Source organism: Haematobia irritans, chromosome 5 (genome assembly GCF_050003625.1).
Source record: "Haematobia irritans isolate KBUSLIRL chromosome 5, ASM5000362v1, whole genome shotgun sequence".
Classification (NCBI taxonomy): domain Eukaryota; kingdom Metazoa; phylum Arthropoda; class Insecta; order Diptera; family Muscidae; genus Haematobia; species Haematobia irritans.
In genome coordinates, this window is record NC_134401.1 from 79,653,255 (window position 1) to 79,667,066 (window position 13,812).

A 13,812-nucleotide genomic window follows, 5' to 3' on the forward strand; every position below is an offset into this window, starting at 1 on the left:
TTTGATAAACTATAATTTGGGGAAGGTGATGTCAATTCAATTTGTAACAATTTGTACTTTAATGGACAAAAGAGAAAAACACATAGATACTCAATCAAATATACAAACGAATATGTCAGAATTTTCAACATTAACAAATATAGTTTATACGAGTAAGAACTAAACTAACTAAAAATTTCTCAACACTGAAAATAAAACTATTCTTGTAAACATAAAGATTTAATTTTTATGTTAGCCTGATATCAATGCAGGCTGGTTCAATGTCCAAATCATTTAAACTAGAAATTATTACCATATTATTTATTCGAGCTTATTGGACAGGAATATTAAGGGAATTGACATCATTAAGTTACATATTCTTAAAATACGAAAGCCATTTTTGCGTAGCATAAAATAGCATTTTTCAGATACAAGGACTCTTTATTTGACTGAATACACTTTTTACATTGAAATCGTCCTCAGATATTATGATAACCCATGTTTTAAGAGCATAATGTTACTTTGTCGAGGGAAACATGGAACATTTTTCTCGAAAATATTGTTGTATAACATGCTGCCGAAATGATATGCATAATTTCAAGAAATATAACATGGTTGCGATAAACATGTTACATATTCCCCATGAAAAAGTAACATTGTGCTCTTGAAAAATGTTTGAGTTGATTATTCAAAAGTAGAAGACATCTTTCGAAACAACATATTAGCGACGCGTTTTGCATGGCGTAATTTAAAATTGAATTCGAGTATCTTCGCTGCTTTGGCTTGAAATCCATAAAAAGATCATTAGAATAAAGACAAACAATTCGAAACAGAGTATGCTGTTTTTTTTTAACCCTCCACCATAGGAGGGTGGGAATGTATATTAACTTTTTCATTCCGTTTGTAACACATCGAAATATTGCTATAAAACCCCATAAAGTATATATACTTTGGGTCGTGGTGAAATTCTGAGTCGATCTAAGCATGTCTGTCCGTCCGTCTGTTGAAATCACGCTAACTTCCGAACGAAACAAGCTATCGACTTGAAACTTGGCATAAGTAGTTATTATTGCTGTAGGTCAGATGGTATTGCAAATGGGCCATATTGGACCACTTTTACGTATAGCCCCCATATAAACCGATCCCCAGATTTGACCTCCGGAGCCTTATGGAGGAGCAAAATTCATCAGATGCGGTTGAAGTTTGGTACGCACTGTTAATATATGGTCTCTAACGACTATGCAAGAATTGGTCCACGTCGGTCCATAATTATATATAGCCCGCATATAAACCGGTCCCCAAATTTGACCTCCGGAGCCTTTTGGAGAAGCAAAATTCATCCGATCCGGCTGAAATTTGGTACGTGGTGTTAGTATATGGCCTTTAACAAACTTGCTAAAATTTGTCCATACCGGTCCATAATCATATATAGAACCCATGGTTTTGAAGCCTCTTGGAGGAGCAACTTTCATCCGATTCAGTTGAAATTTTGTATTATATAAACCGATCTCCAGATTTGACCTCCGGATTCTCTTGGGGAAGCAAAATTTATCCAATTAGGTTGAAATTTGGTACATTGTGCTAGTGAATGGCCGCTAACAACCATGCCAAACCAGGTCCATATCGGTATATAGTTATATATAGCCCTCAGATAAACCGATCCCCAATCACACAAAAATTGGTTCATATCCGTTCATAATTGTATATAACCCCATATTTCAATTCTGGCTCTCTAATTACCGCGCAACAGTCCATATCGGTTCGTAATTATTTTTATATATACTACGTATGGACTAACTTCCAATTTTGAAGACGATGTTAAGAATTTCTTGCCATCGGTAAGTATTACCACAACACAAGTAATTCGATTGTGGTTGACAGTCTTTCGTAGAAGTTTCTACGCAATCCATGGTGGAGGGTACATAAGATTCGGCCTGGCCGAACTTACGGCCGTATATACACTGAAAAAAAGCATACTCGGTTCCAAAGATTTTGTCTTTACTTTAAAAAATTTGGTATTGATTCCGAGCCAAAGAAGCGGAGAATACAAGTAAGGATACTTTTAAGACACAATTCTCTTTTAAATTTAGGTTTTGTGTACTTGCTTCTAGGAAGCAAATTTTAATTTTTCGCTTTCTCAGCTCTTTTTCTTCATATGCTATCAAAGTCCTTTAAAAACGAGTTAACGGCAACTTTATTTTCCAAATTAGGACTCGACTTCCAGTAGAAATTATGCTATGTTTCAAGTAAAAAACTTCTTTAAAATTAAGTTTTGAAAAACATGTCCTATATTTGAACGATTTTTTGCTTTGTAGTCAAGATGCCAAATGACAACAAATTTAAAGACAATTTCATTAAATTTAAAGAATTTTTCTGAATTATTAAAGTCAAGTTGACCTTAGCCTATACATTTTTTTCTTTCATGTTAAGATACCCATTTTTAAGTCAAATCACTAAATTATAAGGACAATACGACTTCATTGAAAAGTTTATCGACTTTTGGACAAGGAAAATAACTTTATTTTAGAGAAATGCGTCTTCTATGCTAAGCCAAATTTGTATTCGTATTTTAAAGACATGAAATCTTTGACCTCACGACAATATTTTTTTCAGTGTACTTTTTCAGTTTAGAAAACACTCATGGCGAATTATTTTATTAAAACTGTCACCCAAACGGTTTTGAAAATTTTTATTCATAAATTTGTATTTTTGGGAACTGAAAAATGAAAAATTTCATTCAACCATTGAATCAATGAATTAATGCAATCGGAGGTTATAAAATACTGGACAATCTACCGTATAATTTTGGCAGCCTGTCATTCGACAAACCCCTATGAAAGATGCTGCGTTTTTTCTTGTTTAACCATTCCATTAATCGATGTACAATTTTACAATTCCTTGGATAGTTATAGACGACTGACAAATTTTTGTTTTCTTTAAAATGAATTAATAAAGAAATGTAACCGTGAAAGTAGAGAGATAATGTGGAATAAATACTGGCCTTAGCCTTAAATATTTGGTGATTACTTCCCCATAAAAGGAATTTTCATTTTAAATGCTTTTGCGTTGCCTTTATTGCGATCGAAATTATATACTTATGTACTACTATGTAGAACATATGTACTAAAAATAGTTGAAATAGATCCATTATCCTATTTGATCGAAGCAAAAGTTCGTAGTTTTACGTTATAGTTTGCATATTCATGGGACAGTTTTGTAAGAACCGTGCTTTTTTATTTGTTAATCATTTTAATGCTAAGAAATGGAATATCCAGGAGGAAAAGTCAGCACTTTCTACATCTGGTTTTTTTTGAAGCGCTTCCTATTCACAAAACCATAAAAATAATTATAAGCACAAAAGTGTAAATTTATACAATGGTTACAAGTATAAAATATAGCAATATCAATAAGTAAAGTTTTCTTTTATATATGACGCTTTTCATAAATATTATGTCGAAAGGAATGTATATTTCTTTTAGGATATGAAATATTTCATAAATATTGTGCATGCATTCGTAGCCACACAATCCAGTACTATAGTTTATATAATTTGTTCATACAATTTACGAATTCCATCATTGAAAACTTTTTATAATCACTATTCATAAAATAAATTAATTATTTTATTGCGTGTTTGCAGTGTGTACGGCGAAGCTGTCTTATATGTAGAGAAGGAATATGACCACCACAAACATGTTTCAAGAACATAACGTGTTTTTCTACAAGGAATATGGAACATCTTTGTTGCAAAAATATTGTGTTCTCGTCCAACATAAACGTGCCGTCGAAAACGATATATTATTGCAGAGAAAATAGCATGGTTAGGACAGACATGTTGCATGTTCCCAGGCCAAAATTACACCATGTTCTTGAAACATATTTGAGATGATCATATAACTTTTCTGGCTGAAGTTATCACACACACACAGAAGGAAAATGATCACCTCAAACATATTTCAAGAGCAAATTGTCATTTTTGGATGGGGAATATGAAAAATGTTAGTTGCAAAAATGTAGTTTTGTCGCCACAGATAGATGCTTGGCGAAATCATATAGAAAATTACCGAGAAATTAACGTGGTTGCGATAAACATATTGTACATGTATCTCATCCAAAAACATTTTTCTCTTGAAACATGATTGAGGTTATTATATTCCTTCTCTGGGGGCAAAAGGTGACTTTTCCCTTGACGGCACGATGCGTAGCGGACTTCCTACAGAATTCGACGAAAACCATTTGAAAGCACGTTTAAAGAAATGCAATGCCAATATCTCACCAAGAGAGTGAACGGTGAACATGGAACAGTTTTGTCGCAAGAATGTTATTGTCTCGGCAAACATATATATGGTTGCCAAAATCAGATACATAATTTTTGAGAAAATGACATGTTTACGACAAACTGATCCATGTTCAACGTCCAAACAAAACAATTTGCTCTGGAAACATGTTCGGGTTGATCATATTTCTTCTCTGGGTGCAACTTCAATCAATTGGGTTTACTACAAAACTATGAACTTGTGATACGTCCCAATATATGCATATCTGTCTTTGAGGGTTTACCAGGTATACTGGTATGAAGTGAGAGTCAAGATACAAATGTCTCGATAGGATACATTTGTTGTGAACGAGTCCTTATTTTTTTGTTTGCTATGACATCTGCGAAAGATATTTAGTATACATCAAGACATTGAACGGACAACATCATACTTTTTCATCATGTTAAAAATGTCGAATTTTGTACCAGAAAGTGATGATTTTCGGAAAGCATTAATTTTTTGGTTTCATTTAAAGAAAAGTGCTGTAGAGTGGCATCGAATGCTTCAATCATAAGCCACATGCAGAATATTGTTTCAACGGTTCAGATATAATGATTTTGATGTGAGAAATGAAGAACGTGGAAGACCACCAAAAAAAAGTTTGAAGACACCGAATTGGATGGAGATAACAATTTGAGTCAGAAGCAAATGACAGCAATGTTAAATGTTGCACGAAAAAACAATTTATGACCGTTTAAAAGCTATGGGAAAGATCCAAAAGTGTGGAAAGTGGTTGCCACATAAAACAAAACTCATTTCATACCGGTATACCTGATAGAAGACTTAATTTTTACCCGGCCTCCGAGAAATGCGATATATGAAGTTAACCAGACTGTTCTGATATTTTGCATCGCAACTCGCAATATTTTATTTTTATCATATCCAAAAAAGAGAGTTGGGCTCGGACTTCAAGCTAATGTTGGTGTGAATTTCTCATTAACGAGAACAAGATTGCCAAATTTAATTTTATACTATATATTATGATGTGGGACTTTCAACATAATTAAATGGTAACATTTCATTATTTTAACATGAACATCATAAATTGATTTTTATATAAAAATTTCACACTATATGAATTATCTTAAAAAAATCATAATAATAAATATTATATAAAGACATCCCATTAGTTTACAATTAGAATACAATTACAAGTGATGATAGCATTTCATTATCACCTCAAAAATATTCAACATTAACATGACCAAATAAAAATTAAAATAAGAAATGAAAATTAACAAAACACATTATTGAGTTATTGAATTAATGTTAATCGCCATCGAAATTATGTATGTACATTTATGGAGTAAGTAAGTGTATGTATGTATATATCTTTTTCGTTACAAGTACACCATACATATGTCTTAGGAACACAATTGGGGGACAAAAATTTATACACAAGGCTAGATTTTATGAATAGTACACGGTTTGATTTACTACCTTTTCTGCATTATTGTTATTACTGCCCATCCTATATTTCAAGGAAATCGATCTTTTCGCTTTTGTGAGTGGATTCTAAAAGATAAGTAGTACGACAATAATAGTAATAGCAGCTGATTTAGTAGTAGTAAATAGTAATTTTACAATATGTAATAGAGATAAATATCTTGGGATAGAGGATCACATTAAAAAAAAAAACAAACAATAGATATATAACATAAAACAATAATTGTTTATTGCGATAGGAAGTTGGTTGAATCATAATCTTCCACAAAATTTAAAAAAGGATTTCCTTGTACATCTACTTGTACTACATCACTATTAAGAGAAAATATTTACATACAAAAGAGGGGAATTTTAAAAATAGGGGTATTTACATTGGCAAAAACAAAGACAACTCAAAAGGGAAATCAAATTACAACAATAGAGAAAAAATAGAGGGCTCCCTTCGGAGGAGAAAATAACTAAAATCCTTTCGATGCATAATAAATAAAACCCCACTGTTGTTTTGAGAGTAGGAGTCACTCGAACTCGAGCTAATCACCATTTCAACTACAATGACTTACCTCGGCGTCGGGATGGGAACGATCTGAATCGTCATTATCTAAATTTTGATTTTCCAAATGTTCCTCTTCGGTTTGAGGCATTTGCTGCAATTCCTCCTTCGACTTGAAGTCCAGATGTTTTATATAGAATGGTAGAATTAATCCTAACATCACCTAGAAATAGATAAATCAAATAAATAAATAAATTAAATAAAAAAAAAAATATTTATTATTGAGCTAAACATTGATTCGGACAACACTCATTGGCATGACAGAAGGTCACCAACATTGGCATCACAATGGACTGAATACTTTGAGTGAGCCTATCCTAATGTAACCAAAACCCATTGCACTAAAAGAGCTTCATCGTGCTCAAAATTAGACGACCATTTGAAAAATATTCTTATACGATCAATCCCATGATGGGAAATAAATAATCAATAAATTAAATAAATATTTTACCTTAAAATTTGTATTTTTTCTAGTCCTTAATCCTCCCATCCATAAATCAGCCAATATAACTTGACTACAGGGATGTGCAAGGAGTGCCCTATGATTTGCTGCTACTGCAAGTGAGAGACAGCTTTGATTTGACCATGAATGCAATTCACATGTTAATAAACGTTGTGCCTTCTCGCCATCAGTCCGATAGCTAAAGTCAAGCAGTTTAATACCTAAGGGGAGAAATATGAGCCAAATTGGGTCACAAAAATCATTCATGATTATGCCTCTTGTACTTACCTTTACTTTCAAATTCTTTGGCATAAGATCGTAGTTCTTCATAAATTTCCGTATCCAAGTCATCCTCTGCAGCTTCATGGGCCATCGCTTTGTACAGTTTACAGGCCACTAAGGATTTTGCCAAAGCCTCCTCACCATGTGTCCACATTAGCAAAGCCATTTGCTGGCGTTTTGTCAGAACAGCCCAAATCTAAAGGAATGCATTTTTGTTATTCATTTGGAGGAGGCATCTAGCTCATTTTGTTGTTGCGGTGAGCTTATTAGAAAGTTGAACTTACCAAAAGTTCATTGAACGGAAATTCAAAGAGGGCCATTTCGGATGTAAATGGCAAGAGGCCAGTAACCAGACTCAATGAATTGGCACCAGCATATCGTTGATATGTTGAGGATTTTCGGTGTGCATTGGCATAACTATTCATAACTTTGGCATAAATAGGACGAAATTTTCGGCGTGTGTAATATGATCTGAAAAAAATAGGAAAAATGGCATTGTTACAAATTCTTTAGAGTCATTATTGTTGCAACAGTGATTTTATTGATTCTATATCAGTTAGACATCAGTCGAGTTTAATATCCTTTTTTACGCGAGGTATTTAAGTAATTCAATTTTTCACGCCCCTTATACTAAGAATATAGTCACACTAGGCAAATAAAGGGTGGTTAAATTGTAAGGGCCGATGTTGAATGTGAACCACACCTAAACTCCAAGTTTTTTTCCGAATTTTATTTGACATTTCTCTATTTCAGACTTACTCAATTTGAACCATGGACGTCGTGAATGGGCAGAATGGTTCCAAGAAATGGCAACAGTGGATGATCAATTTTCCAAGAAAATTATCTTCAGTGATGAGGCACATTTTCACCTCAGTGGATTCGTCAATAAACAGAATTGCCGCATTTGGCCGAATGAGAATCCAAGAGTGATTGTCGAAAAACCAATGCACCCACAAAGAGTGACTGTTTGGTGCGGTTTATGGGCTGGCGGCATCATCGGGCCGTATTTTTTCTAAAATGAGGCTGGTCAGGCAGTTACTGTGAATGGTGTTCGCTATCGTGAGATGATAACGAACTTTTTATGGCCCGAATTGGAAGATATGGATGTGGACGATATGTGGTTTCAGCAGGACGGTGCCACTTGTCACACAGCTAACGAAACAATGGCTCTTTTGCGCAACAAATTCAATGGCCGTGTTATCTCACGTAATGGCGATGTCAATTGGCCGCCAAGATCATGTGATGTGACACCGTTGGACTTTTTTCTTTGGGGTTATTTGAAAGAAAAGGTGTACGTCGATAAGCCAGCAACAATTCAAGAGCTAAAGGATGAGATCATTCGGCACATTAACGGCATAGAACCTCCATTATGCCTCAGCGTCATCGAACATTTGGACCATCGGATGAAGGTGTGTCACCGGAGTCGCGGCGCCCATTTGGCCAATATTTTGTAATACCAATATATCATGATAAAATAAAATTACAATAATTTCCTAAATAGTTTGTGTTTTATTCAAAATCAACATCTGCCCTTGAAATTTTAACCACCCTTGTTGTGAGGCCAAAGACTTTATGGCCTTAACCCTTTCGACCCCGTTTAGGCGGTAGAGAATGTTGCCTGTGGGCAACTTTGGGCAATTGTGGTCATCAAATAGTTTGTTTTGTTATGATAGACGTATTACGTTTTATTCAATGATGGGAAATTGTCGGCTGAAAACATCAAACCATTGACGGCGGTAGGTCACTACTTGTCGTTTACGAGTTTGGTTCGACACATTAAAATGCAAATAAAAGAAATTAAGAGTTGTAAATATTTTGGAAGAAACGGGAAAATATAATTTTTACTTTATTGCTCAATATGCCTTTGTTGTTCAATTTAAAAAATTAAGTTTTTCATTTAAAAAAATGCAAATAAAAGAAATTACAAACATGTATGGACCTAGCAACATTTGCTATGACGCAAGCCAATTTCCTATCTTTTAAAGTGTATTTATTGTCTTTGGTTTTATTGCATTTTTTAAAGTTTGTTGTTATTTTTACAGTAAATATACACTCACGAAATTTCACTCATACTCACATTCACGATGAAATATTTGAATTCACGCTCACGCAAATTCACGAAATGAAAATTTATACTCGCGGACGCTCACGCACTAACAACGTTTATGATTTACGCTCCCGCACGATTCACGACAATTTTCGTAATTCACGACAAATTTCGTGATTCACGAATATTTTCGGAACACGACAATTTTCGTGGCTCAATTAAGTTCTCGTAATTCACCAAAATTCTCGTGACAATATTCTGGATTCACGAAAATGTTCGTGACACAACAATTACCATTCACGAAAATTATTGTGATTCGCGACAAATCTCATGACTCGCTGCAATAACTGACGAGTAATTAACATTAAAATATTCTGCACAATCAAACAATGGACGCTATTAAAATTTTAAGCATGATAAAATACGTGAAGGTGCTTCAAATCGGTGAGCTTGAATTTAATCGTGAACGTGAATTTGTTCGTGAGTGTGATTTTTTGCGTTTCTGTTTTACCGTGAGTGTGAATTCGATCGCACGACGCAGTTTTGTTTAGACCCGTTAACGCAAATTGACGAGATTTGGTTGAAATTTCATTCACGGCTTCGCTTGAATCACGCGTGATTCGCGACAATGTTTTTTTTTGTGAACCCATGCGATTTTAACTTGCAGTCTAAAAAAAAGAAACAAAATATAATAAAAAACACCAATATTTGTGCTAATCCACCAGTATGTTAAGAGAGAAGTTCACCACTGTGGTATCACAATGGACTGAACAGTCCAAGTGAGCCTGATACATCGGGCTGCCACATAACCTAACCAGTATGTTGCCAAGAAGGCCAATATCTATGGCTTCCTCCCTTTTTACGATTCCTTCCAAATTCCTCCCCAGCGCTGCAGATATGTCTTCCACATAATCGCCGCATTCATCGTCACTGGGACATCCCAATCGAAATTCAAAATTTGTTCAATATCATTGTTTGACAGACCGTTTTCTTTAGGTCTCATGTCTAATGCCCACAGGCAACTTTACAACTTGAAAAATTTCTCACCTGATACAAAAGTTTTAATAAAAATTTTCAACATTTTTGTTGTAATTATTGGAAAAAGTCACATGTATGAAAACCTTTTTCCAAATTCGTAAATATTTTTTTTTTCTTGAGGCACGTGCGTACTAATGAAACAAATTTTGCTAATTGACAATCAAATTAGCTGTTTTTTTATTGAACTGGAAGAAAACATTTGTAGCTTTCGATACCATTACACTTTTATGAACAGAAACAAAAACAACGCTGACAGTTAGTCTCAAACACACAAAAAGTTGCCCACAGGCAACATTAGGGTCGAAAGGGTTAAAATACGTCCTTAACATAATCCTGAACTATAAAAGGCAACCCTCGTTTCGATTGATATAGCTCCTAGATGAACCAATGAGCGGCCTGTTGTGGATCCTACCTAGAATCACAAACGGACATATTAAAGTTTGCTGATTCATATGATTCAAACACATTATGAAGGTCTTCGACTAGGACGACCTTATTTCTTAAATAAAATACATTTTTTGTATGTTTTGCATCATATTTCCTAAAGAATGTCATTTGTCTACATCCTAGGCGCTGTGCCACGCTCTCTCATCTTAATGATGGGTTTCAATTTTAATTGGAAATACCTTTATTTAGGAAAGTCAGAGCATTCAGTGAATAATCTAATATGCCCTGTGATACTGGATACCAGCTCATCATCCCAATCACTAATTAAATTCCACACACCAGTTTGTCAAGATTTTATTAACTTTTGCTGACATTGGAGAATGATTTTAAAGGCGACAAAAGCGATAATTGTCTCTCCAATGGCAATTTATTCATGGGCAACAGACTATCCAAGAGGAATTCATGAAATCGATAATGTACACTCACTTACCTACTCAGTGTTGTCTTATATTTGGAATCTTAATGTGTCTAATGATCCCTAGTAGTAAATGGATAATAGAAGGCATACAATGATTATCGGGTCTAGACAGTTCCCATACAGAAGACCTCCCGTACAGGAGGCTCCATGCGAACAACAGTTACAATCACCTCTGACGGTTGGTTGTTCCATTTTGTTTTCGTACAAAAATCTTATCCCAGCACGAGTGCAAAGTTCACTTGGTAAGATGTTCTGTTAATTGATTTTCTTTGACTTTTTTATCAGAAATGCCCAAAAGTTTCTGTAACATCCCTTTAGTGTCATCATTTACCCTTCCAATCATCATTGATTTGATTACAACTTTAAGGTCTACCAAAAAAATAACACAAATCCTAAATAATGTCAGTTTGGAAAAGAAAATTGAAGGGGCAGATTTTGGTGTCGCCCAACCTACCAAACCAAACAAGCTGATTCAACATTTGCTTAAGGCAAACTTTGGAAACTAATGTTGTTTTTTTGGGGGGATAATGGAAAAATGCACCCAATCAAAAGACCAAATGGCGAAAGTTGAATCAGATAAAAAAGAGGCAACTAATAAAGGGAGTTTACAGATGTTTGCTAACTGATAATGACAATAGATTGGGATTTCAATATAATCTGCGATCTGCTCCGTGAGATAGTCAAAGGTTATAGTCTCATCGGTAATACAATCGTAGTATGGTTGGTTGTACTCGAAATGGCAAATTTACAAAAAAAAAAACTTAATTTTTGTGCTACTTCTTCATTAGCTACCTTTTTTCAGGCAGGTTAATGATCTGTAGAGAAGTAAAATTGAACTTTAGTCTAAAGCAAAAGCTCACAATTTCTCAAGTACAATTTTGAGACATATAGAAATTCTAAATGTCAGATTCACCTATACTTAAAGAAAATTTTTCTTTTCTGTGGAACGATATTTTAGACAACTTGACACAAATAGGTTCTATGCATATAGGTCAGATAACAAATATGCTACATGGGTCCTTTAGGTATACACCCCATTCTGGAGGCTCTCTGGAGAAACAAATTTCATTCCATTCTATTTTGACTTATGGAGTCTCCTTGTGGGCCCAACTGATTTAAATTTTGTGTAAAATGTCAGTATTTAATATATATAAAGTTTGTTTCATTGTCCAATAGGACAATAAAGTCGTTTTTTCCACATATTTAACAGATCCGATTTAAAAATGAGTATCTTAACATGAAAGGCAATTTCGTTTGACTAATGTCAGCTTGCCTTTAATAAGTCTGAAAATTCTTCAAAATTCATGAAAGTGTCCTTAAATTTGTTGTCTTTTGCATCTTTACAACAAAGCAAAAAGGCGTTCAAAAATAGGAGATGTCCTTCAATACTTTAATTTAAATAGGATTTTTATTTGACACATAGCATAATTTCTAATTGAAGTCGAGTCTGCATTCGGAAATTTATTGTGTCTAAAATGTATCCATATTTCAATTCTCCGCTTCTTTGGACCGGAATCAATACCAAAATCATTAGTGCAAAGACAAAATCTCTGGAACCGGGCATGTTTTTTTCAGTATGCTTTATATTTGGTGAACGGATGCAATACATAGAACGGAATGCAATACCCCGATGCACAAAAAAAATTAGATGGGAAGAAACCAAGGAGCAGGGCTGACATTAATCTTTTAAAGGCCCTGGGCATATTAGTATAATGGGACCCCTATGATTTTGACAGAACACTACTTTGTAATAATAAACAAAACAAAAAATAGATAAACAAGATTTTTATTGCTACTCGCATTAAGCAAATAGATAAATGTAATATTTGCCACAAACGTAACTCCCCTAGCATTCACAGATTAGTGATTAAAAATCTATGTAAGAATTCAATTATATTAGAATTCAAGAAATTTCAGATTATTAATTCTTTTGTAAAAAATACGAAAAATTAGGAGAAAAGGTAGAATTAAAAATTGTAAATAATAATCGATCGAACGATACAACGAAATCGATTAGAATACGCGACAGAGCAGAGCAACTTTAAACGACTTACTCCTTTGACAACTTTTTAAGACTCAATCATCTTTTATCATGGACAACAGAAGTTGGCGTTAGGGAGACTGACATAAGGGTTGCCGCGTAATTTATGTCGTTTGAAGAGGAACCCTTCCAGATTTGAGATAGGCAAAACCGTTAATTGGCTGCCCAATAAGTTTTCAGGCTTACTTAGACTATTCAGTCCATTGTGATAAGGCAAAATCGTTAATCACTTCTTCAAATTCTATGCTTTTTAGCGCATCACATTCCCAGCAAAAAAAAAATGGATATACTTCTAAGGGCACAACTTTAAAAGTACATCCAAAAAATGTACTCCAAAGCTGTTCTTTATTTTAACTAAATTTTTTATAACTCGCTTTTTTCATATTTTTAAAGGACAATTTTAACTTTTTTGTATCGAATAGTTTAAAAGCAGAATAAGTATTAATAAAATGGTACAAATTATTCAAATTTTGTCACAAAAAATGTTAAATCCCCTTTAGAAAAACTGCGAATTTTTGGAAATATTTGAGGTCAATAGTTTCAAACAAAGGTGAGAATGCATTAAAAATCATAAAAAATTATTTATTTGGCAAAATATCACAATTCGGTTCACACCTTAAGAACTGAAGCAAATTGAGTACAACGGCTGTGAAAATGGTGGACATCCGTCCTATGACAAGCCCATGTTAATTAAATTCGTCGCTTCTGCGCCGATTTTGCACAACTTTCGGATCCAAAAATCACAGTTTCACTAATTTTTTACTGGGATTCTATTGACATCAGCGATCTCCCTAATCTTAATCTCT

The 13,812-nt window shown here is 34.1% G+C and overlaps 1 protein-coding gene across 9 annotated transcripts in view; it reads right to left on the reverse strand.

Annotated features, from left to right (window-relative positions):
• Trpm (transient receptor potential cation channel, subfamily M) overlaps window positions 1-13,812 on the reverse strand; it is a 521,822-nt gene that overhangs the window by 71,507 nt on the left and 436,503 nt on the right. For 6 of the 9 annotated variants that reach the window (XM_075313649.1, XM_075313650.1, XM_075313648.1 and 3 more), the window contains 5 exons: window positions 7,300-7,486; window positions 7,022-7,211; window positions 6,743-6,954; window positions 6,302-6,454; window positions 5,736-5,810 (listed from right to left, as the gene is read on the reverse strand). In XM_075313649.1, the coding sequence (XP_075169764.1) occupies window positions 5,736-5,810; window positions 6,302-6,454; window positions 6,743-6,954; window positions 7,022-7,211; window positions 7,300-7,486 (817 nt within the window). The remainder of the gene's footprint in view (window positions 1-5,735; window positions 5,811-6,301; window positions 6,455-6,742; window positions 6,955-7,021; window positions 7,212-7,299; window positions 7,487-13,812) is intronic. The other 3 variants (XM_075313652.1, XM_075313647.1, XM_075313646.1) reach the window with 1 other exon arrangement.